This window comes from Abramis brama (genome assembly GCF_963993115.1).
Source record: "Abramis brama genome assembly, chromosome: 21".
Classification (NCBI taxonomy): Eukaryota; Metazoa; Chordata; class Actinopteri; order Cypriniformes; family Leuciscidae; genus Abramis; species Abramis brama.
Window position 1 is genome coordinate 25,379,738 of NC_139983.1, and position 21,218 is coordinate 25,400,955.

The 21,218-nt window shown below is 35.7% G+C and overlaps 3 protein-coding genes across 4 annotated transcripts; 1 reads left to right on the top strand and 2 right to left on the bottom strand.

The window, feature by feature from the left end:
• On the top strand, positions 1–5,419 carry LOC311072618 (Golgi resident protein GCP60; the record flags this gene model as incomplete). Its single annotated transcript, XM_084097766.1, has 8 exons — positions 1–372; positions 665–806; positions 1,114–1,254; positions 1,353–1,511; positions 1,830–1,992; positions 2,093–2,258; positions 4,851–5,123; positions 5,205–5,419. Exons 1-8 carry the CDS (start codon positions 159–161, stop codon positions 5,417–5,419), a joined length of 1,473 nt encoding a protein of 490 aa, XP_083953892.1. The 5' UTR covers positions 1–158.
• A 1,959-nt stretch (positions 5,420–7,378) lies between these two features.
• ect2l (epithelial cell transforming 2 like) lies at positions 7,379–16,459 on the bottom strand. The gene is made up of 21 exons (XM_084097776.1): positions 16,040–16,459; positions 15,632–15,744; positions 15,373–15,535; positions 14,941–15,193; positions 14,674–14,777; positions 14,276–14,394; positions 14,060–14,144; positions 13,816–13,984; positions 13,050–13,178; positions 12,830–12,922; positions 11,851–12,027; positions 11,660–11,763; positions 11,460–11,558; positions 11,183–11,388; positions 10,626–10,773; positions 9,628–9,701; positions 9,386–9,542; positions 8,339–8,404; positions 8,063–8,151; positions 7,669–7,841; positions 7,379–7,517 (listed from the first exon to the last, which is right to left on the bottom strand). Exons 1-21 carry the CDS (start codon positions 16,208–16,210, stop codon positions 7,387–7,389), a joined length of 2,823 nt encoding a protein of 940 aa, XP_083953902.1. The 5' UTR covers positions 16,211–16,459; the 3' UTR covers positions 7,379–7,386.
• Positions 16,460–16,587: 128 nt separating this feature from the next.
• Positions 16,588–21,146, bottom strand: ccdc28a (coiled-coil domain containing 28A). Of its 2 annotated transcripts, none has more exons than XM_084097773.1 (6): positions 20,990–21,146; positions 20,219–20,381; positions 19,948–20,111; positions 19,713–19,867; positions 17,840–17,862; positions 16,588–17,282 (listed from the first exon to the last, which is right to left on the bottom strand). In XM_084097773.1, the coding sequence occupies exons 2-6, from the start codon at positions 20,362–20,364 to the stop codon at positions 17,228–17,230; spliced, it is 543 nt and encodes a 180-aa protein (XP_083953899.1). In that variant the 5' UTR covers positions 20,365–20,381; positions 20,990–21,146; the 3' UTR covers positions 16,588–17,227. The 2 variants fall into 2 exon arrangements, with proteins under 2 accessions (XP_083953899.1, XP_083953900.1); XM_084097774.1 differs by having other exon boundaries at positions 20,923–21,116.
• Between the last annotated feature and the right edge of the window lie 72 nt (positions 21,147–21,218).

Consider the following 21,218-nt stretch of genomic DNA (forward strand, 5'->3'; position numbering starts at 1 on the left):
AGACGTAACTAAAAAGTGAACGCGGTGTCAATGAGCTGAAATTAACACAAATATCCGGGATTTCCGGTGGGAATATACGGAAGAGAAGTGTTTTCTGCGCTACGTGGCCACCTGTGACAGCAGCAGCAGCAGCAGCTCGTAGTGACAGTTTGTTTGACATGATGGAGTTTGACAGAGAAGAACATGGCAGCGAGAGGACCGATAAAAACTGCGAGAACGGTAGTATTAACACCGAGACTCACGCGCCCGGCACTGAGGAAGACCATAAATCATGTGAGGATAATGAAGAAAATCAGAAGACTTGGAGTTTGGAGAGAAACTGGGGTTTTACTTTACAGGAGCTCTTCGGACTTGCGCTGAAATTCTTTAAAGGTACATATAATGAATTAGCCTAGACTTTCACTTTCCCTTTTCTGTTTGTCCAGTAAATGTTTACAACTTTATTCTGTACCGTCATAACCTGCAGTCATGTACTGTTTCTTTATTGGTAGCAAAACAGAATTAAAGTCCCTTTACTGTGACTCATCGTCTAGATACATTGTAATATAACTCCACCCATTCAGAAACTGGAATGCCACTGATAATAATAGTGATTCAGGATCTTCCAGTTGTTGTCAAAGAGTCATTATTTCATGATGATTTCTACATGTTTTGTCCCACACAGAGATGAATGGGAAAGCCTTTAATCCAACGTATGAAGAAAACCTCCGTTTGGTTGCACTACATAAGCAAATCACTCTTGGCCCTTATAACCCAGAAGCATGTCCAGAAATTGGGTTTTTTGACTGGCTTGGAAACGACAGAAGGTAACAGAGGATTATATATGTAATGACTGTATAAGGCCAGTATAATTATCTCAGTACAATAAAAATGGCATTACCCTGGTATTCTTCGTACCTTGGAGTAAATTCCATGAAATTTGGTAGCATGATATATATTCACACACACACACACACACACACACACATATATATATATATATATATGTATATATATATGTTAGATTCCATAAAAAAACAAGAATTGTCCATTTTGATTTCATGGTGACTTTAATGCCATATTGCACAACCCTACAATGTCTATAGACGCTTCATTTATCACTGAATTTCTCAGGAAAGAATGGCTACGGCTTGGCAGCATGGCCAAAGAGGACGCCATGGAGGACTTTGTGAAGCTTCTGAACTCCTGTTGTGCTCTGTTTGCACCATATGTGACATCACATAAGATTGAGAAAGAGGAACAAGAAAAGAGACAGTAGGTTCTGTATTAGTTAAAGTGCCTGAAGCTTCTCATAATGTAGTCTAATAAGAATTGTAGGAAGCCCTTTTTATTCTGTATGTGCGTGTGTTTAGAAGAGAAGAGGAAGAACGTCTCAGACTGGAGAGAGAAGAGCAGGAGCGACGGCGGCTGGAAGAAGAAGCACGACGCAGAGAAGAAGAGGAGATGAGGATAAAAGAGGAGGAACAGAGAAGAAAAGAAGAGGCAGAGAGGTTACAGATAGAGCAACAAAAGTGAGTGCTGGTAATCTATAGATTTTGAAAGTAATCTCTTATTCTCACCAATTTTATTTGATCAAATATGCTACTAATATCTACTAATATGCTGATTTGGTGCTCAAGAAACACTTCTTATTATTATCAATGTTGAATACTGATGTGCTGCTACATTTTTTTTTTTTTTTGTGGAAATGGGATTCTTTGATGAATAGAGGTTTTTGAACCAATGAATCAGTGAGAGAGTTTCAGTTCTCTGTTGTTTCTGTAGGGATGACTGCTGCTTTAAAATGTGTTGATAACTTCTAATCTAGTATATAACATCTGTGTGCACAGAGAGCGGATCATGGCTGTTCTGAATGCACAGACGGTAGTGCAGTTTCAGGAATATGCCAAACAGCAGCATCCAGACAACCCAGACCAGCAGCAGTTTCTCATCAGACAGCTGCAGGAACAGCACTACCAACAATACGTCCACCAGGCCCTCCACCTGCAGCAGGTACAAACACACCTGGAGACATTTACGGAAAGTCTGTGACTTGACTCAAGGAAACTTCTCATCAGGATCCTGGTCTTAGGTTGCTTCTTTATGATTTCAGATGGCCTCGCAGAAGCAGCAGGAAGACTCGAATGCTCTTCTTGCTCCTGTCTTAAATGAAGCAGTGCCCACCTGCAACCCCAACAACCAATCGAATTCATTAGAGAATCACGAACAACAGTCAGACTCAAAAGCCTTCCATTTGTGTGTAGAAAGGAAAACAGGCGGTATGTTTTATCAAACTATGCAAGTTCTTGTCTATTTTCATTTTCTATTTGCAGCTAAGAAAATTATACACCACAATTTGAAGTTGGATTTTTATTTTTATTTTATTATGGTTTGGAAAAAAGTCTCTTATGCCTACCAAGGCTGCATTTATTTGATTAAAAGTTAAGTTACAGTAAAACAATAATATTGTGAAATATAAATAATATTTTAAATGGTTTGTTTTCTATTTTAATATATTTAATGTAATTTATTATTGTGATGGCAAAGCTAAATTTTCAGCATCATTACTCCAGTCTTCAGTGTCACATGATCCTTCAGAAAACATTCTAATATGTTGATTTAATGCTGCACAACATATTATTATTATTATTATTATTATTATTAGAGTTTTTTCATATTTCAAATACATAATGAAATAGTTTTTATTTATGCTTTTACTAAATTAATATGAATATATTTATGAGCTTTTATATATATATATATATATATATATATATATATTAGGGGTGGAGCCGAACCCGAATACGGTATTCGGAAAGGCACAAATAATGTGTTTTTTACGAATAATTATTTCGAACAAATACTTAAAAAATATTTGTATTCGGGAACAAGAAAAACTTTATATCAAAAAGATGCGTTTCCTCCGGCTGTAAATCCACTTGTTGATAAGAAAGGAGGAAATGACACGGAAATATTTTGGATTAGGCTAATGTCACGTTGCCATAAGGGGTCGTTCACATAGCGCGTTTTTTGCGCGTGCAGATTTCAAATGTAGGCGCGCGGCAAGCGCGCTTATAATAGAAGCGAACGGCGCGCTCGTTTTTCCAGGCGCGCCTATGTTGGTTGCATAGCAACGACAGACGCGGTGCGAACTGCGCTCTTCATGATGACGAGGAAGTATCAGCAAAGAATTAATTGATTTCTAGTCCTTGCATTAGCTTTGGATATATTTATGGAGATGAGAAATGAAATAAAAAGCCGTCATCATGTCATTAATATCAGTCCATCAGAAAAGCTGTTCTAGGCTTATTCTTGGCTGGATAACTCTTAGCAGGTTTAAAAAGCCCTTTTAAAATTAAATATGAATGCAGTTTTGGATTAAATAAAAGTACAGCCAAGTCAAATAAAACACGTTTTATCTCCTGTATAGTTTGGTAACACTACAATAAGATACCATTCATTAACATTACTTAATGCGCATCTAACATCAACACATTGAGTGAACAATATATTTTTACAACATTAATTAATGTTTGTGAATGTTATTTAATACAAACACTTGATTGGTGTTTGTTCACTTCAGTCATTGTGCATTAAATAATGTTAACATAAATAATGTTAACTTTTGATTTTAAAAATGTATTTTTAAATTAACCCCAAGGAGAATAATTGCGACAGTAGGCTATATAACTATTGTTTATTGTTAGGTCATTTTATCTAATGTTATCTAACAAATTGAATCTTATTGTAAAGTGTTTTTAATACTACAGTTTCCATCTTTGTAACCATGATATACACTTTAATATATGTAAATTTAATCTAAATTAAGCTTTGGTACCGAAATTGGTACCGAGAACCGTGGATTTTCACTGGTATTGGTACCGAATACTGAAATTTTGGTACCGTGACAACACTAGTAGCTCTGTTAGCTCGGTAATTTAGACAATAGGCTGTTGACAGAGTAATGTTAACGTTGGTAATGGCTGTTATGTTATTTTCTTTTCAATGACGTTCCTTGTTACATGTTCATTGCTGGATTTATGGAAAAAAATCAACCAATATTGCATATCCATTATTATAATGGATATAATTAAAGAATACTTACACTATAACGTAAATTAGAAGTGTAACGCAAAAAAAAAAATTGGATTTTTACACCTATTTTTAATTTTACTCGAATACAAATACAAATACAAATACTTTTCCCCCCTCAACAAATACAAATACAGATACAAATACCGGCTGCTTTGCACACCCCTAATATATATATATATATATATATATATTATTTGTTTTACATACAATAATACAATATAATAAAAATATATTTGTAAAATAAAAATAAAACAATTTGCTTTTAGTTTAGGTTCAGTAAGATTGTCTGAAATTAATATTTGAGAGTATGAGAGTAAAGATCTCTGTTTCAAATAAATGCTATTCTATTCATCAAATAATCCTGAAAAAAATATATTGCGGTTTACAAAGACACATTAAGAAGCACAACTGTTTTTAAACATTGATAATAAAAAATGTTTCTTGAGCAGCAAATCAGCATATTAAAATGATTTCTGAAGGATCAGGTGACACTGAAGCCTGGAGTAATGATGCTGAAAATTCAACTTTACCATCACAGAAAAAAATTACAATATTACTGTTTATTACTGTTACTGTGTGTTGTTTAAATAAATGCAGCCTTGGTGATCGTAAGATACATAAAAAATGACCCCGCATTTTTGAACTGTACTATATACTGTATATATATATATTACTAATTTGTTTTTTTAAAGTTGGAAACACTACGTTTATTCACACATATACTCGTCACATTACTTGTCCTCTTACATTCATTTATTTTTCTTTCTTGAATGCAGAAGTACCTATCATTGCTCCCTCTATGTGGACGCGGCCTCAGGTTAAGGAGTTTAAGGAAAAGGTGTTGCACGATGAAGACTCTGTGATCACGGTGGGCCGAGGGGAGGTGTTGACAGTACGGGTGCCCACTCATCAGAATGGCTCACACCTATTTTGGGAATTTGCCACCGATCACTACGATATTGGTTTTGGGCTGCACTTTGAGTGGAAGGACTTGACCATTCCAACAGACGGCAAAAATGAAGGAGAATCTACTACTGACGCTAATGAAGGTAAGAAGGTGGATTTCATAGACACATTAAAAAAAATATTATTTCATATTTATGATTAATTCAATTCTATCCTAATTAAAGGCACAGCACAAGCTGAGAAAGAGAAACTGACAGAACAAGGCAGACGTCCGCTGGTAAATGAGGTGGTTCCTGTTTCCCGTCGTGACAGCCACGAGGAAGTTTATGCAGGCAGCCACCAATATCCTGGTGAGGGAGTTCATCTTCTGAAATTTGACAATTCCTACTCCCTCTGGAGGCCAAAGGTTGTCTATTACAGAGTTTATTACACTAGATAAATATCCCCAGACCAGGTGCTGCATTCACTATCTCTACCTTTGAGAATATCGAGCGAGTCTTGATTCAACAGAGGCAACAGTATTGTGCTGTTGAAATATAAGAAATATGTTGTTTTCTTCAAATGTCGTTTTCTTTTCTACTGAAAGATACATGAATCCTGCTTTTGGTGTCATGATCAAAAGGAAGTCCTGTTCTTTAGTAATATTTTTCTATATTTTTTCCATGCAAGAAAACCAAAATCTTATGTTTATTATGTTGAATCAATGAAGGAGTGGTGTATACATATATTTTTTAATTGATGTGATTCAAGCACTTTAAAGTTTGAAAAATCATTTATGAATCCTAAAACAGGTGATATTTCACCTTATACAGTAGTGGCCAAAAGTGATGTCTGGACTAAGAAAATTGATATCTTCACCTTTTATTCAAATTATAAAAAAAATCTTAAAGATTTTGTAAGCATATTGCGTAGTTGTGCTCTAAATCATTTGTGTTTTTTGTGATAATGCAATTAAACATGCCAAATTTTGCAGACATAATTTTTGGCATGGCTGTCATACAAAGAAATTATAAACGCATGCTAAAACAAGAGAACAAACTAAATATTAATAACTGATTATGTTGTAGTCAGTGTATGTTTTCCTGTGAGCTTTTTGTTATTCTATGCATTATTTGCATAGTAAAATAAACCATGTAGCTATTAACACCTTTTTTTGACAAATAATTTTGTTAGATAAATGCCTCAAGATTAGTGCTTTATTCTTCCCTCATATTTAAAATATATAAAAATATAAAATTGAGAAATGAAATTTTTATGGTTTAATCAAACTTGTAGGGTCATTAAAAACAAATCCCCAAACCAATCACTTTTGGCCACTACTGTATTTCTTTGGTGTGTAGGATTGTTTTTCTTTTTATATTGTTTTGTGGGTTGTTAAATAGATTAAGCATTAGATAATGTAATAATTTGTACTTTTTATATTAAGGCCTAATCGTAAACATTATTCTTTTCCGTTTGTGTGTTAATTGAAACTGGAGGTTAGGATGTTATTGACCTCTTGAAAGTTAAGTGATTGTTGTCTATATGTTTGCACACAATGTGCACTTGTGCATAAAATCAAGTCAAGAACTAGGACTACTACTACTACTACAACTAGACTCTGGAATGTCTAGTTCCTAACGACTTTGTTTGGCTTTCTAGTAAGGGTTCATATTATTATATTTTGTGTATTTGCTTGTCTTAAGCATACATGTCTATCCTGATGATACTGAAGCATATGCAACTATGCACACAAAAATTGCACACTACAAAGATGGAGAGATATTGTGTGTAGACACAGATGAAGAGGTAAAAACACTCTAAAATACTTTGGACTATCAGTTCAGATAATTGTTTTAAAAATTGTCATTTAATTCTTCAAGAATTATAAGTGGCAGCTAGGTGTAACCATGTCACGTGGTGAGGGATTTTTGTCTTTTTAATAGTCTTTTTTTTTTTTGTATAAATAGGATAATAACATTTGTCCTAATGGTATCTGCAAGTGTACTGATGTGGGAAGTCCCACAATGCAATCAAAATCTTTAACACTGTGAGAACACTATTTTTTTGTGAAATAAATGCTTTTATACCCGACATAAGTGTGCATGTAAAATATGAAGAATATTTTAAATTATAATGAAAATGATTATTTAGCCCTGTGTATGATTATCCCATTTTTCTGCATTGTTCCAGCAATAAAGTAAGAATTAAACATTCAAAATCACAAGGTCAAGGACATCCAGTATGCATAAAAATACAGATTTTTATATTTATGCATTAATTCATACTGTAATCAATCATAATCAGATGTAGTAATCATACCAATTAAATTTGCTTGGTAATAAAACAAATGAAAAAATAGCAAGTTAGGAATTACGAATTAAATATGTCCATCATAGTTTCATCATTTAAATGTGATGTTCATCTTTAGTTCCGTGTTATAGCAGCACTCATAGCACTGCGTAAAGCACACAGCAGCCTGATCTTGTCCTCTTCTCTATCTGTAGCACAGATCCACTGCCGCTTTGGGCTCTCCAGCTGAAAAGCGTTTCGGACATCTGAAAAGATTATGAAGAAGTTAAAAGTGTATATTTAAATATATGTTATAATATAATATTATAATTTAAAGTGATATATATGTGTGTTGTGTTATAACTTCCTGTGTTAACCTCCTGAACACTGCAATACAGTACTAATAATAGCACATACACTTTGTATCTGTGATTTCCGTGAGATTTAGACAGTGCAAAGCCACAGAGGCGAGAAAGGTGTGAGTCGTGTTCTTTGCCAGACAAAACGGCACGTTTGAGACACTCTTCTCTGTGAGCACGAGAGCATCATTGAACAGAAACATTCCCAGGTCACTCACATGCTCATACATCCTGAGAAAAAAATGAGAATAAATACATCACAGGTCAGTAGAGTAAATCCGGTCCCTTGATTAGAATAATTATTTGTTGATTATACTCCAATATATTGAGTTTGATTTTAAACTATGCTGTTACTATTCATTTACAAAAAAAAAAAAAGTAGACGTTGAAGTTGGCTTCAAGTAGACAGAGAGGCTTTTGTTTCTGTCATTTGATCTCAGGTCAGGGACTACCTGAGAGAGGAAGCAATGTCTCCATTAAGGCAGCTCAGTAATGCCACATCCTGTGTGGTTATCAAGTATCTGCTCCCCTCCAACAAATTCTAAATAAAGTACAAAAATAGTGTTATACTGTGTGAATGAGCATACAGTGCACTGCAATTGTGTATGGCTGTCTTATCACAGACTTTTGTTGTTTTAAATACAGAAACCTTGCCTCGTGACCTTTAATGGCCTGTGAGAACCTGATCTCTGTGTGTAAATGACTGGTGCAATGACTGTGCAACTTACTGGGCAGCTTTGAATTGTGCTCTGTGCCTCCATGATTCTCAAGTCTCGATCCAGACTCTTTTTCAACTGGGAGTGGAAAACAAAGCACTGTTTTAAAAAAAGTTACTTTACTCACAATACCCATACTCGGAATTTGTCCTCTGCATTTAACCCATCCAGGTTAGTGCACACACATTAGGAGCAGTGAGTAGTGAACACACGTACACTCTGCGAACCGTGGACACACACACCTGGAGCAGTGGGCAGCCATTTTGCTGTGGCGCCCGGGGAGCGATTGGGGGTTAGGTGTCTTGCTCAAGGAAGGGCACAGACCTCAGTCATTTCCTGTCGGTATTGAGAATCGAACTCACAACCTTCGGGTTACCAGTCTGACTCTGACTCTTCTCAATTAAAAATTAGAGAGGCCATATTATGCCCTTTTACAAAGTCTTGATTTTGTTTTTGGGGTCAACTAGAATATGTTTTCATGCTTCAATGTAAAAAAAACAACATTATTTTTCACACATCTTACATTGTTGCGGCACCTCTCTTCCCAGTCTGTCAGTAACACTCAAGTGTGCCGCACATCCTGAAAATTTAAGCCACAACATGTCGATCGCCCTATGGTGGCTCGCTGGAGTATATACTCTCTATGTAATCAAATGGGATGTAAGGCAAATGAAAAAATCCAATACTTCAAATAATCTTTTTTCCGAAGATGGTTTCTGTCATTTTATATAGTTATCACGCTGATGTCCATTAAGTTTGCAATAAGACACACAATAAAAACGGGCTGTAACACCATGATGGACAGCTATACATAAAAGAAAACTCAAGACTACAAACGAGGCGTTTCAGGGAGTTCCGAAACAGTGCTTACTGATATAGAGATTAACTCCCTTTTGAGTAGACTTTGTGTTTTGTAACTTTGTAAACCTTTTTTATACTCAAACAGCAATATTACACACTAAAGAAAGTTGCTAATGTAAACAAGCATAATAGATCCTCTTTGAGGTGAAAACATACATGTTCATATTTATTCAATGAGCACTTTTTTTTTAATCACACCTTGTGTACGAAGTCTCTGTAAGTCATCAGCGAGTTGAGGGCAGATGATAACTGTGTGTAGTCTGGATGCTCAGGCGGTGTGTGTAGCTTTAATGCCTGAAGCAAAGTCACATACTCCTCCACGCGTGCGGATGGCGTGAGAAACAGCTCCTGGAGACTGGACATACAATAGGAGTGTTGCTAAGTCGCTCTTGTACAACTTTTTTTGCCAGAAAACTACCAGATCTGTAACTCTACTGTACCTCAGCATTCTGGTAGCAACGGTCCGGTCGTGTCTCTTCAGAAAGGTGCGGAATGCAGGAAGCATCTCACGACACTACAAAACATATACAATATTACAGAACAGTTATTAACTGTTTATTTTTATGTTTTAAAATTTAATTTATTCCTGTGGTAGCAAAGCTGAATTTTCAGCAGGATTAATCCAGTCTTCAGTGTCACATGATCATTCACTGAAATCATTCTAATATGCTGATTTGATGCTCAAGAGATATTTCTTATTATTATCAAATGTTGAAAATATCTGCCTAATATTATATGCTGCCTAATAATTTTTTCAGGATTCTTTGATGAATAGAAAGGTCAAAAGAATATCATTTATTTTAAATATATTTTTGTAACAATGTAAAAGTATTAGGGCTGTGAAATGATTAATCTCATCTAAAATAAAAGTTTGTGTTCACATAATATATGTACTGTGCATAATTATTTTGTATATATAAATACACACACATGCATGTAAATATTTAAGAAAAATTGTTATTTATATATAAGATATTTATATTTATTTATAAAGCAAATTATATATAATATATATACAGTATATTTAAGCAAATATTTCTTAAATATATACATGCATGTGTGTGTATTTATATATACAAAATAATTATGCACAGTACACACACATATATTATGTGAACACAAACTTTTATTTTGGATGCGATTAATCACGATTAATCGTTTCACAGCCCTAAAAAGTATGTAAGAGACCTATCAACGTTGACACTTAGTCATGAGGGTCTGCAGGGATCTCTATGATGTCATTTCCTGTTTTGTTTCCGTACATTGCTCGTACCACATGACTCTGATTTGGCAGAAAAGTTTTCAAATATTTATACATATATTTATACCCCCCCCCCCCACTTTATTAAAAAATCTATCAAAATGCATTTATTCAAGTCATTGTATAAATTTATTAGGTTGTTTTTATGTATAAAGAGAATATTCAACATTAACATACCTTGTCTATAGTTCTCAGAATGGTAGAATAGTTGTTGAAAAAGTTAGTGTAGACTCTTAACTTGGTGCAGAACTTGACACAAACATCCCCCACACACTGCAGTGGAGCCCACTCCTCCCACCTCTCAGTAAGCTCCTTCAGAAAAACACTGCAAGACCATTTGTGAAGGCCAGAGAATGAGAGAGTAACAGAAAGAGAAAGAGAAATGTATGTGGAAACAGCACGTCCAGATTTTGCCGAGTTAGACGCGTTCCTGTATTTTGTTGATCCTGAAACAACATTCCTGTCTGAAAATGTAATCCTATCCATATCCCTACCCCTAAACCTAACCCTACCCATAAGTTATCACTAAAATCAGAGGGAAATGATAAGTGAATAACACTGATGTAGAAGCACCTAACCTTGGTTGTAAGCCTAAACTTGACATAAACTGTATTGTCCCTTAAATCTGATTGGTTGATTGGAATATTGTTCCAGGACTAACAAAGATGTTGATCCAGGAACACGTTGCACTTGGTGAAATCAGGTTCTGCGAGGAAGAATGGACTGTATTTTACTTGTTTGCCTCCAAAATGTCCAGCAGAGGGCAGAAGAGGGTGATGAGATTGACTGAGCTGATGATGGCTCGATTGGAGTCCAGTGCAGCTCTGAGAGGTGTGTAGAACACTGTGGCCACCGCTTGAAGATGCCTCACGTATGTTTTCTCACTATTCAAAAGCTCTTTGCACACAGCACTGCGTCCATCTGCATCACTTAACAAACCCTAAAAAAAGACACATTTTTAAGGCATTTGGTAAACCAAATGATCTGAATTATAGAAAGATTAGCACTAACCTTTGGAGATTCTGGACTGGGGAATGGATCGATGTTCTTCACACCACTGTTGACTGATGACCTTAGTAGAAAGTGTCCCAAGAAGTCTAAGGGATCATCCTACAGCATGACAGTAAAACAGTAAATCAGTGAATTCAATATAATGCAGCGAAATAAACTGAGATTTACTGGAACAGAATGTTGTTGTTTTTTTTGCTTACTGGAGTCTCGTTCATCAGAGCCACGAGCCCACGAACCAAACACTGCATGACCTCGGATTTAAGGGAAATGACAGGCATCTTTATATGATCCCAGAGGAATAGACCTGTAATAGCCACGCAAACAAAGAAAACGGTTTGAATACACACACAGGAAGTAAATGACGTAACTGTGTTTTAATTTTTTGACTTACCCAGGATGCGGCCTCTGATCTCTTGACATATAAAGTGCAGCTGTGGCCCCAGCTGTTTCCGTAGTTCCTTACAGGCTTCTTCTATCCATTCAGCCTGTCTGCACCAGCTCAGGAGGAGGGTCTCATGCAGATACACCAATGGAGGAAACTCACCAGACCCGGACCACTCACTGAGAACTAACAGAAATATTGAGACCGCTTCTTTAAAACACTATGATGATACTTGACTGAATTCATGTTTCTCGTTATCTTTTTATTTGATTTTTTAAGTAAAAATAAACAAGAAAAAATATATAAAATTAAAAAATAAATAATTGTAATTAATTTAATAAAATAATATAATAATTATTATTGTTATTATTATTAGTAATAGTATTGGTATTAAAATCTATATTATTTATATATATATATATATATATAGTATACATATAATAGAATAATAAACAATGCTATAATTAAATATATATTTGTAAATAATAATTTATATATTTCATAATCTTAACATGCAGAAAAAAAATCTAAAATGAAACAGCATTTTGTTATTATTTTACATAATTTATATAATATTTTTTATTAATAATGAATATTAATTTATTATTTAATGAAACATGATTTTAAGATTAATTAACATGAATGTAATGTAATTCAGTTGGGCTGAATAAAGACTTAAAAGCAGCTAACAAGTACACATTATACCAGGGAACACCTTCAATATTGATTAAAAAGTATCCCAGGATGCACCTCATGAAGTTGGTTGACTGAACAGAGCTTGTAGAGCTTTAATCTCTAAAGGTCTTAGTCTTGATTTAAACATTTTTGGTCACAACATAATTGTACTTCAATTTGTTGTTTCATAGGTTTTATGACTGTACTGTTGGGATGTGGCAATAGTAAATAATAATGTGTCCAAACTTTCGACTGAAAGTATAATACAGTAGATCACAAATGAACCCACTCTAAAGACATATGTGAAACTCACTGTGCTGGTAGGAGCCTGTGCAGATTCCCGTGGGAGCTCTGACATTCAGACCAGTCAAAACAGACAACTTCCTCATCAGATCCATCCCTGCAACTGAACGAGTAATACAGAACAACATCTGAATAAAACATATACAGTAAATGTCACATGGAATGACATCTCAATGGCTACAACCTGTGTGAAGCCAGTACTGAACTGGGACAAAACAGACAAACTTTACCAGAAGCTGCCAGCGGAACAAAGATGTTCAGACTCCCTCCATCTGAAGCAGGAACCACCCAGCCACACAGTTTCTCCCAGAACTCCCTCACACACGGCTTCAGCACTGTCTTCTCAGTAATGCTCAGTCCTGGGGATAAAACACAATATATATATAATGCTATGTTATGCAGGGTGTTTTGTTGTGTTATGACAAAACATAATGTTGTTTTGTCGCCTTTTTTCGCCTTTGGCTTGCTTAGTTGGGGACATTAAATTTAATATTCAACAATATTATTGATCTGCCTGCATTGACACCATTATATGAGAACTGAACTGAGCTGGACGATGACATCGCGGTTTTCTCCAGAGCGGCTATATAAATGAAATATTTAATTAACTTTTTTTTACAACAAAAATGAACCATCACTGAACTTACTTAAGCTGGACTGTGACGCTATTTTCTTCTAGAAACAAACTTTGTTGCATTATTTTCCTGTTTTCTCTTTAAAGCTGCTTTGAAACAATCTGTATTGTAAAAAGCGCTATATATATAAAGGTGACTTGACTTGTGATAACTTGTTCATCATTTACAGCTACATTTTTGTGTCTTTACAGTTCATTGGAGCAATTTAAATATTTGGCATGAATTTGACAGTAGCTCTTTGTTTTAAGGTTATAAAAAAAAAATCTGCCATCATTAAGTTAGAGAATGTTCTGGAAAATCTATTCCAGCAGGCAAATATTCCATGTTAATGAAATTATGTTGAATTAATCAGGGAAATTACCATCTGTGAGAGTCAACTCATCTGTGCTCCCTGCCACCAGAATGCCGAGACTTTGCATCATCCTGCCTTGGATCACCCTTTCCGCCAGAGAGAGCAAAGCCTCCAAGGTCATTCCTTGTGAGTCATACGGCAAAACCACCACAGACACTTGCACCGCGGCCAGAAGCAGCTAGAAATATGAAGTTGAGATCCTTCAGTTCATAAACAACTGTCTATCATTCAGAGACGTAACTGAACGTCTTACTTCATATCCAGGAACTTTGGATGACACAAGCAGGAAATGAGGAAGAGGACAGTAGGAAGACTTGACTGGTTTGCAGAACAGTGAACTGTAAGGTAACAGCATTTTCAGGAATAGTTTTCCATTATTGTTGTTTGACAAATAAAAAAGGGTACTAAACATGATGCGTGAAAAAAAACATAATGCAGAGATTTCCATCTATTAAATCCTATTACTGACCTCATAGTTTTCACTACACTGGTGGCACATGTGCTCTCAAGAGTATTATTCATCCTCAAATCAAGCCACGGTTCTCTTATTTCCACACTACAGAGTGAATTTTCCAATCGACACTTTTCCTATGGAAAAAAACATGAGAAATGACCATAATGTGTATATTTCTGTGCCTAATATTGTGTTACATAAACGCATCTAAGATGAAGATAGAATTAACATAATCATGATCAAAATTATCAGTGATTTAATTTTTTTGTCAATTAGTTTCATCACTTTAAACCAGGGTTGTCAACTATATACACACACCAATTAAATATTTATTTTATTATTATTTGTATTATTATTTGGATGACATGCTTGTTGATAAAATCTTTTTCGCTATAATTATATCAGTGTCTCACCCCAAGCTGAACAAGAGCAGCAGTAAGACTCAGTGGCTTATGTATAGATGATGTGCCCAATTTACTCGTGTTTAACCATGCTCTCCTGATCTTCAATGCAGCCTCTGTGGAGACAGGAGAAGGGAATATGAGGACCAGAACATCTGCCATTATTGAAAGTATGACATTATTAGCCTCAGATCATTTCCTTTACATAAACCTCTTTAACCTCAATCAGATAATTTCATGAGGGCATTTAGAAGCAATGCTGGAATCCCTGGTACTTACTTTTATGCTCTGCTATCTTCTCTCTGATAGTTTGTCTTATCTTGTGCTCTCTCCATCTATCCTCTTGCTCCTCTGGTGCTGTCAAACTCTCATTCAAGGTACCATAGATATCTGCTGCTTCCCGTGCAGTCAGGATGTCTAAACTGGCAGTGCAGGCCACATAATGTCTTTTCCACGCTCCGTACTCATGATCTGACGGGCTGTAGGGAAGAAACCATCCCAGACGGATGCACTTCGGAGACCACAGGCAGTCCTAGAATCACATAGAGATTACACTGTGAGTGAGTAAACATGTCTTTGACATTTCTGGCAGCATTCTGAAATTGAATTTCAAGAAGATTTTCAGTAACAATGTTTGAGGGAAGAGAGAAACGTGATAGAAGCTCGGTGTCTAATAAATGAAATGCACGTTTGTACCGGTTCATTTCTTACCTGCTCTGCCAGGAATCTCCAGTGCCAGCACACCTGTGCTGCGGCGCAGATGTCTCGAGGACTGAGGAAGGACATGATGTAGAGAGACAGAAAGCGAGGCAGCACTGCCGTGAAGTCCATTCGGGTGATGGGGACTGATTCTGCCAAACATTCACTGGTGAACCTAAAATCATAACCAAACAAAGTCATCGTAATTTGTATGAGAAAGTGGAATTCCTGTGCGTGGTGAGATATCAGATATTGTGCACTGAGAATTTACTTGAGCTGAGTTTTGGAGCATCTCCTCAGCAGACGACAAATAAATTCTTTTCTTTGACGGTCTGTCCACAGGTCAAACCAATGGAGGATGAGAGTTGTTCTTTCCTGAAAAAGCTGCACAATTATTTAGTTAGATTAAATGTTGTCTCATCTTAAAGTAATGTAAAAGTAAAATATATATAATTGGTTACACTTTATTTTAAGGTGTCTTTGTTACACTATAATTTATACATTTAAGTAGCCTACTGAGTTTGAGTAATGTAGCCTACTTACTATAGGGGATTAGGGTTTTGATTTGGAGTTAGTTACATGTAATTAAGCATAATTTATAGTTATTACTATAGTAAATGCATGTAACATATTTAACAATGACACTAAAAGTAAAGTGTTACCATTTTTTTTCACTGACCTGTTGGTTACATGCTTTATTTGTTACAGGCGTCCATGAACTGAATCTGGTTTCTGTGCCGTCGGACTGGGGATGTCTGTAGTCACTTCCATTCATCTGCCAGGGATTCAGAAAATCCGGATTCCCGCGGTTTTTTGACTTATAATAGGTTCTATATTCCACAGACGTCATTCTTACAGTTACATTAGTTAAAATAGTCCAAAACTATCACTTTCCCGGTTTGTAAATAAAATAGCAGACGGAGACGTATTTATTTTATTTTCAGATGCGCTAATTATTATAAATTCTGCGAGAATATCCGCTTATTATCGATTGGAGATTAGTTCTAAACAAACCTCTAGTGAACATCCAGGAACCAGCGCCATTCCCAGCTCGTTTCCCTAGAGACCACATAACAAATGAAGCTCTGCGAAATTCCTTCACACGAATCGTGTTTCTTTCAGCAGCTCCTCGATTCACGGTCGCAGACAGTTATTTCAACATATATTTTATTTTATTTTTACATAAACATATTGTTATATACGTAATTCATATGTGGGTCATAAAACTTGACATTAAAACTTGAACTTTATTGATAGAAGCATGAATAAAAAGTTTAATTAACAATCAGCCAGTAGGTTACACTTTACATTTCCAATGTTTTAAATCAAAATAAAATATGTAAATAGAACTATATAGTCTATAACCAAAAATATACAATGCAATTTTAATTTTATTCTGCAGTCTTAGTAGTCTCAGGAAACTGACATCAACTGACATGAAAATAACCTGCCATTATCTTTCTATTAATCACTTTAAGACGGGCATAAATAAATACAAACTGAGCCAATCAGATCCTTGTTAAAGTGAATTAGTGATAATGCAAAGGTGCTGCTATTGTACAACTCCAAGGCAACATTTAAGACATAAGATTAGATGTCATAATGTAATCGAACATCATCTTATGCACATATATTTCTTGTGGTAACATGTGAAATGATCCGATGAGAAAGACAAGTGGGCAGTTCATCACAACTGTTTGGATTTGTTCTGTGATATCACATCTATAGAGTGCAAACAACCCAAGCTGACCAATTCTACACGTTTAAGACCACAGTGTCACCGATATGACTGTAATACTGGTGTTTCTCCATAGCAGTGTTGTGCTAAATATACACACAGTATTCTGCATGGTAAAGCCTTTGTAGTTCATATGCTGGAAGTTCTGGGGACATCTTGACTGTCAGCAATGTTAAGCTTTTGTCTAAGGAATTATAGTTAAGATTTCAAACTCAGTTTTTAAGGCATAAAAGAAATTGCATGTGTTAGAAAAACCTTTAAAAGAACTATTTGATTTTAAGGATGTAGCATGTTGCTGTTGTACTACACAATGCGTATGCAGACGAATTTCAATAATAAAGTTACCTGATCAATCTTATAGGGATATTCACCCAAAAATGAAAATTCTGTCATCATTTACTCACCCTCAAGTTGTTCCAAAACTGTATGAGTTTCTTTCTTTTGCTGAACACAAAGGAAGATATTTTGGAGAATGTTTGTAACCAAACAGTTGTGGGGCACCACTGACTTTCACAGAATTTTATTTTTCATACTATGGAAGTTTACCCATATGGCTTACCCACTTTTAACATATAGTTACCCGTATTCTTAAAAATATTTTCTTTTGTGTTCAGCAAAAGAAAAAAACTCATACAGGTTTGGAACAACTTGAGGGTGAGTGATGAAATATCCCTTTAACTAAACACTACAATATCATCCAGTTGATTCATCAACATAATTGGTGAAACCATGAAAGGATACATTGAGGAGCTCAACTCTTCCAGCTGAAGGGGGAAACAAAAAGTGAACTTCATTAGACTGACTAGACAAATGCATGAAAGAACTAACAGATTTCTGGTTTATGACTAAATATTTGGTCACACTTTATATTAGGTGTCTTTTAACCACTATGTACTTACATAAAAAAAAGTTAGATACATTGTTTTGCTCATTGAGGTGGGTTACGGGTAAGGTTAGGGACAGGTTTCAGGGTACAGTTAGTTTTAAGGGTGGCTAAAAGTCAAATCAAGTCACCTTTATTTATCTAGTGCTTTATGCAATATAGATTGTTTCAAAGCATTCAATGATGCAAACTTCAAATATGAGACGAATTTAAATTCTGCTGTTAAGCACCTCTACAGAAATCATTTTCTGAAGTAATTTTTCAGCTTGAGATTTAGTTCAGTTTAATAACTGTGTAAATCAATTATGAAATGAGTTCAATTCTGCTGTAAACCACCTCATTATTCAGCTCAGGCCAGTTCAATGTTGATTGCATGCATGCATGCATTCTTGAAATTAGTGTTGCACGATGTACCGATACTTCAAAAGTATCGCGATACTCGGAAATTAAAAACGTCACGATACCTAAATTTATCAGTATCGATACTTTAAAAAAAAAAAACCGCCTCCTTATGGACGTCTGTGTTTTTTTCCTGACGCACGCAGCAAAGAACCTGCCGCTGTCAGTGTCATGTTACAAAACACTACAGCGAGATGGCTGCATGTGCGAGCACAAGTGGTCCACGACACGTAGAAAAAGATGACATATGGAAGTACGTTGCCTACCTTGCTCTGTTGCACGGTGCACCGATACTTCAAAAGAAAACCGGAAATTAAAAACGTCACGATTCCTTAATTTATTAGTATCGATACTTCAAATTCCAGATTTGTAAAGGCCGGCGACACACTGGCTGCGTGTCGTGTCCGTTTTTTATCTCGGCTCCCATGTTAACTGCCTGCGTGACACGCGTCTGGGCGCAGCTCGAGCTAGAAATAGAACCGACGCCTATTTTTCACGCGACACGCAAGCGTGTTGGAAGCGTTTCCAGGCAAAATAGAATAGGAAAAGATGTTTCTATGTCATTTTGACACGAATACATATTAATCAATGACATTTTGATTTTGATTTTGAAGTTTTGACAAATACAATATAAAATGTAATTTAAAAAAATATTATCGATTTTCAAATATTGCACCTCTCAATACAGAACGAATTATTCTGTAGCCTATTTTGCCGTCAACACTGCCGACGTTGTCTTTGCTGCTATATATTTATGTTTAACATGAAGTATAGGCCTTCCACAACTCTCTCCCCACGTCCAATATATCACCAATGAGGCTTATCATACCAATTTTAAACATTGTTTAATATAATCGCTGTTCATATTTTTATTCAAAGTTCAGAATCAAGATAAAGCTCTTATGTTTCTTATGATAATGAGATAATGCTGCTAAATTTATATTTTTTTTTACCTTGAATGTCATTGCTCTAATTTATTTTTTATATTTTGATATTTCATATTTTGTTCAAATGTTTAATATATCTGCTGTTCATATGTTCATTTATTAGTGTGTTATATGATTAGAATGTTGTCCCGGTTTTAAAATAAAGCACAGCAATGATATTTGAGAGTGTTTCTCCCTTTTCAGGAAAAGTATCGAAAAAATATCGAAATCGCAATACTTGACTTGGTATCGGTATCGAAACAATAATTTTGGTATCGTGACAACACTACTTGAAATACAAGTACAATGTAAGTGCATTGTATCATTTGATTAATTGAAATGTTAGTACATAGTATAGTTAAAGACACTTAACATAAAATGGGACCAAATATCTAATGTTGCTTACATTTGATAACAGTTTATCCATGTTAGTGTCATAAGCAGACTTCCTCTGGTCTTCTGGCAGCTCATCCACTTCTCCATAAAGGTCAAAGTGCAGGCGAGCCAGTGTTTCCTGCATTTCCCGCACATGCTCCATCTGATCGATTGAGCACTCGTTGCCTGATTCAGAGAAGATTTAGACTTCAATCAAAACTGTAAACACGCTGTAATTTATTTTTTACCGTACTGTAAGAGCTTACCAAAGGCTTGCAATTTTCCAGAGTGGAAGTCATTGAGAAGGCTGAGCAGACCCTTCTCCATCTCCTGAACATCAGACACGTCTGTGAGAAACGAGTGCTGGATGTGGCCCGACTGGCTGCTCTTACCCGACTGACTTTGAGGCCTTGGTTTGTCTCTCACTCCCCTAACACCCCAAAACAAAATGAATAAATAATAATGGCAAAATATGACGACAGAAATATGAAAATGTTAATACCTTACGCAGTTTTAATGATGACAGATGATGCTCACCTGCGATACTTTGACCTCTGACTGTGTGTGACCATACCACCAACACCGAACGATCTGCTGGATGTTGTTTTTCGAGCAGTGACTGGGGGAGGCGGCTGGTTGGAAGACGGTTTTGGGCTTTTACGTTTCTTATTCTTTTCCTCCATTGTGTCATCCAAATTATCTACAGAATAAAGTAAAAGACATGAGCAAAAGAGCCTGAAAAATTAAGTGGTTTCAGGTCAAAGGCCCCCCATGTATGCCAATATACTTGCAAACATTTAATTACTAGAAACGGGGAGTGTCAATAGATTAACACAATGAACCACAATTAGTTTCCTGACATCAGAAATTTCATAAACTGTTTTGCTATAAAACAACAGCTGTACAGAAATGTTGTTGTACATATTTTTTCCCAGTATATAGCTTAGTAATTAAGTCAGATTCTTATAATTCAAATGTTACATAAAGTTTGCTGAGGCCCCCTAGTGCGTCTCGACCCAGGTTGGTTGAGAACAACTAATCCGCGATTATAATAGAATGTTGAACAGGCGACAAAATATTTCACACTGGTAAAGAAACATAACATAAACATTGTCCGATGATATTAAACCGTGTTATCACGCGCATTAGCAAGCGCGTCTAATCCTGTTTTACAATAACACGTAACATGTAAATAATATGCGACCGAGTCAAGGTGTGGCGGTTAGTCGTGTACAACATACCTAATCACGGAACCACTGTAGTAGCGCATGCAAAATATTATTCGACAACATATACGTATGATTTTACCGCATAAAGGAAGACTCCACTTTTTAGAAAGAAATATTATCCCATCTGAAAGACATTCTCAATGAGATTAGACGGCTCTAAAGTTGGTACAGCTGACCTGGCTGCAAGTTTACATTAAGGCACTTCCGGGATATACACGTCATCACGGTGATATCAACACGCACTGTCCTGTAATTCAACTAAACAACTGTTACTCAAAAACAAAGTCAAATTTGACCAAGAGAAACAT

Bases quoted from the DNA above. Each gene is read 5' to 3' on its own strand.
- ect2l (XM_084097776.1), bottom strand. From the start codon at position 16,210: ATGACGTCTGTGGAATATAGAACCTATTATAAGTCAAAAAACCGCGGG. The intron at 15,194-15,372 runs GTAAGAAATGAA...ATGTGATTCTAG, and splicing joins GGAGATTCCTGGCAGAGCAG to GACTGCCTGTGGTCTCCGAA. The intron at 11,389-11,459 runs GTTAGTGCTAAT...GTCTTTTTTTAG, and splicing joins CCAGTCCAGAATCTCCAAAG to GGTTTGTTAAGTGATGCAGA.
- ccdc28a (XM_084097773.1), bottom strand. From the start codon at position 20,364: ATGGAGGAAAAGAATAAGAAACGTAAAAGCCCAAAACCGTCTTCCAAC. The intron at 20,112-20,218 runs GTGAGCATCATC...TTGGGGTGTTAG, and splicing joins CAGAGGTCAAAGTATCGCAG to GGGAGTGAGAGACAAACCAA. The intron at 19,868-19,947 runs GTAAGCTCTTAC...TCTCTGAATCAG, and splicing joins TGGAAAATTGCAAGCCTTTG to GCAACGAGTGCTCAATCGAT.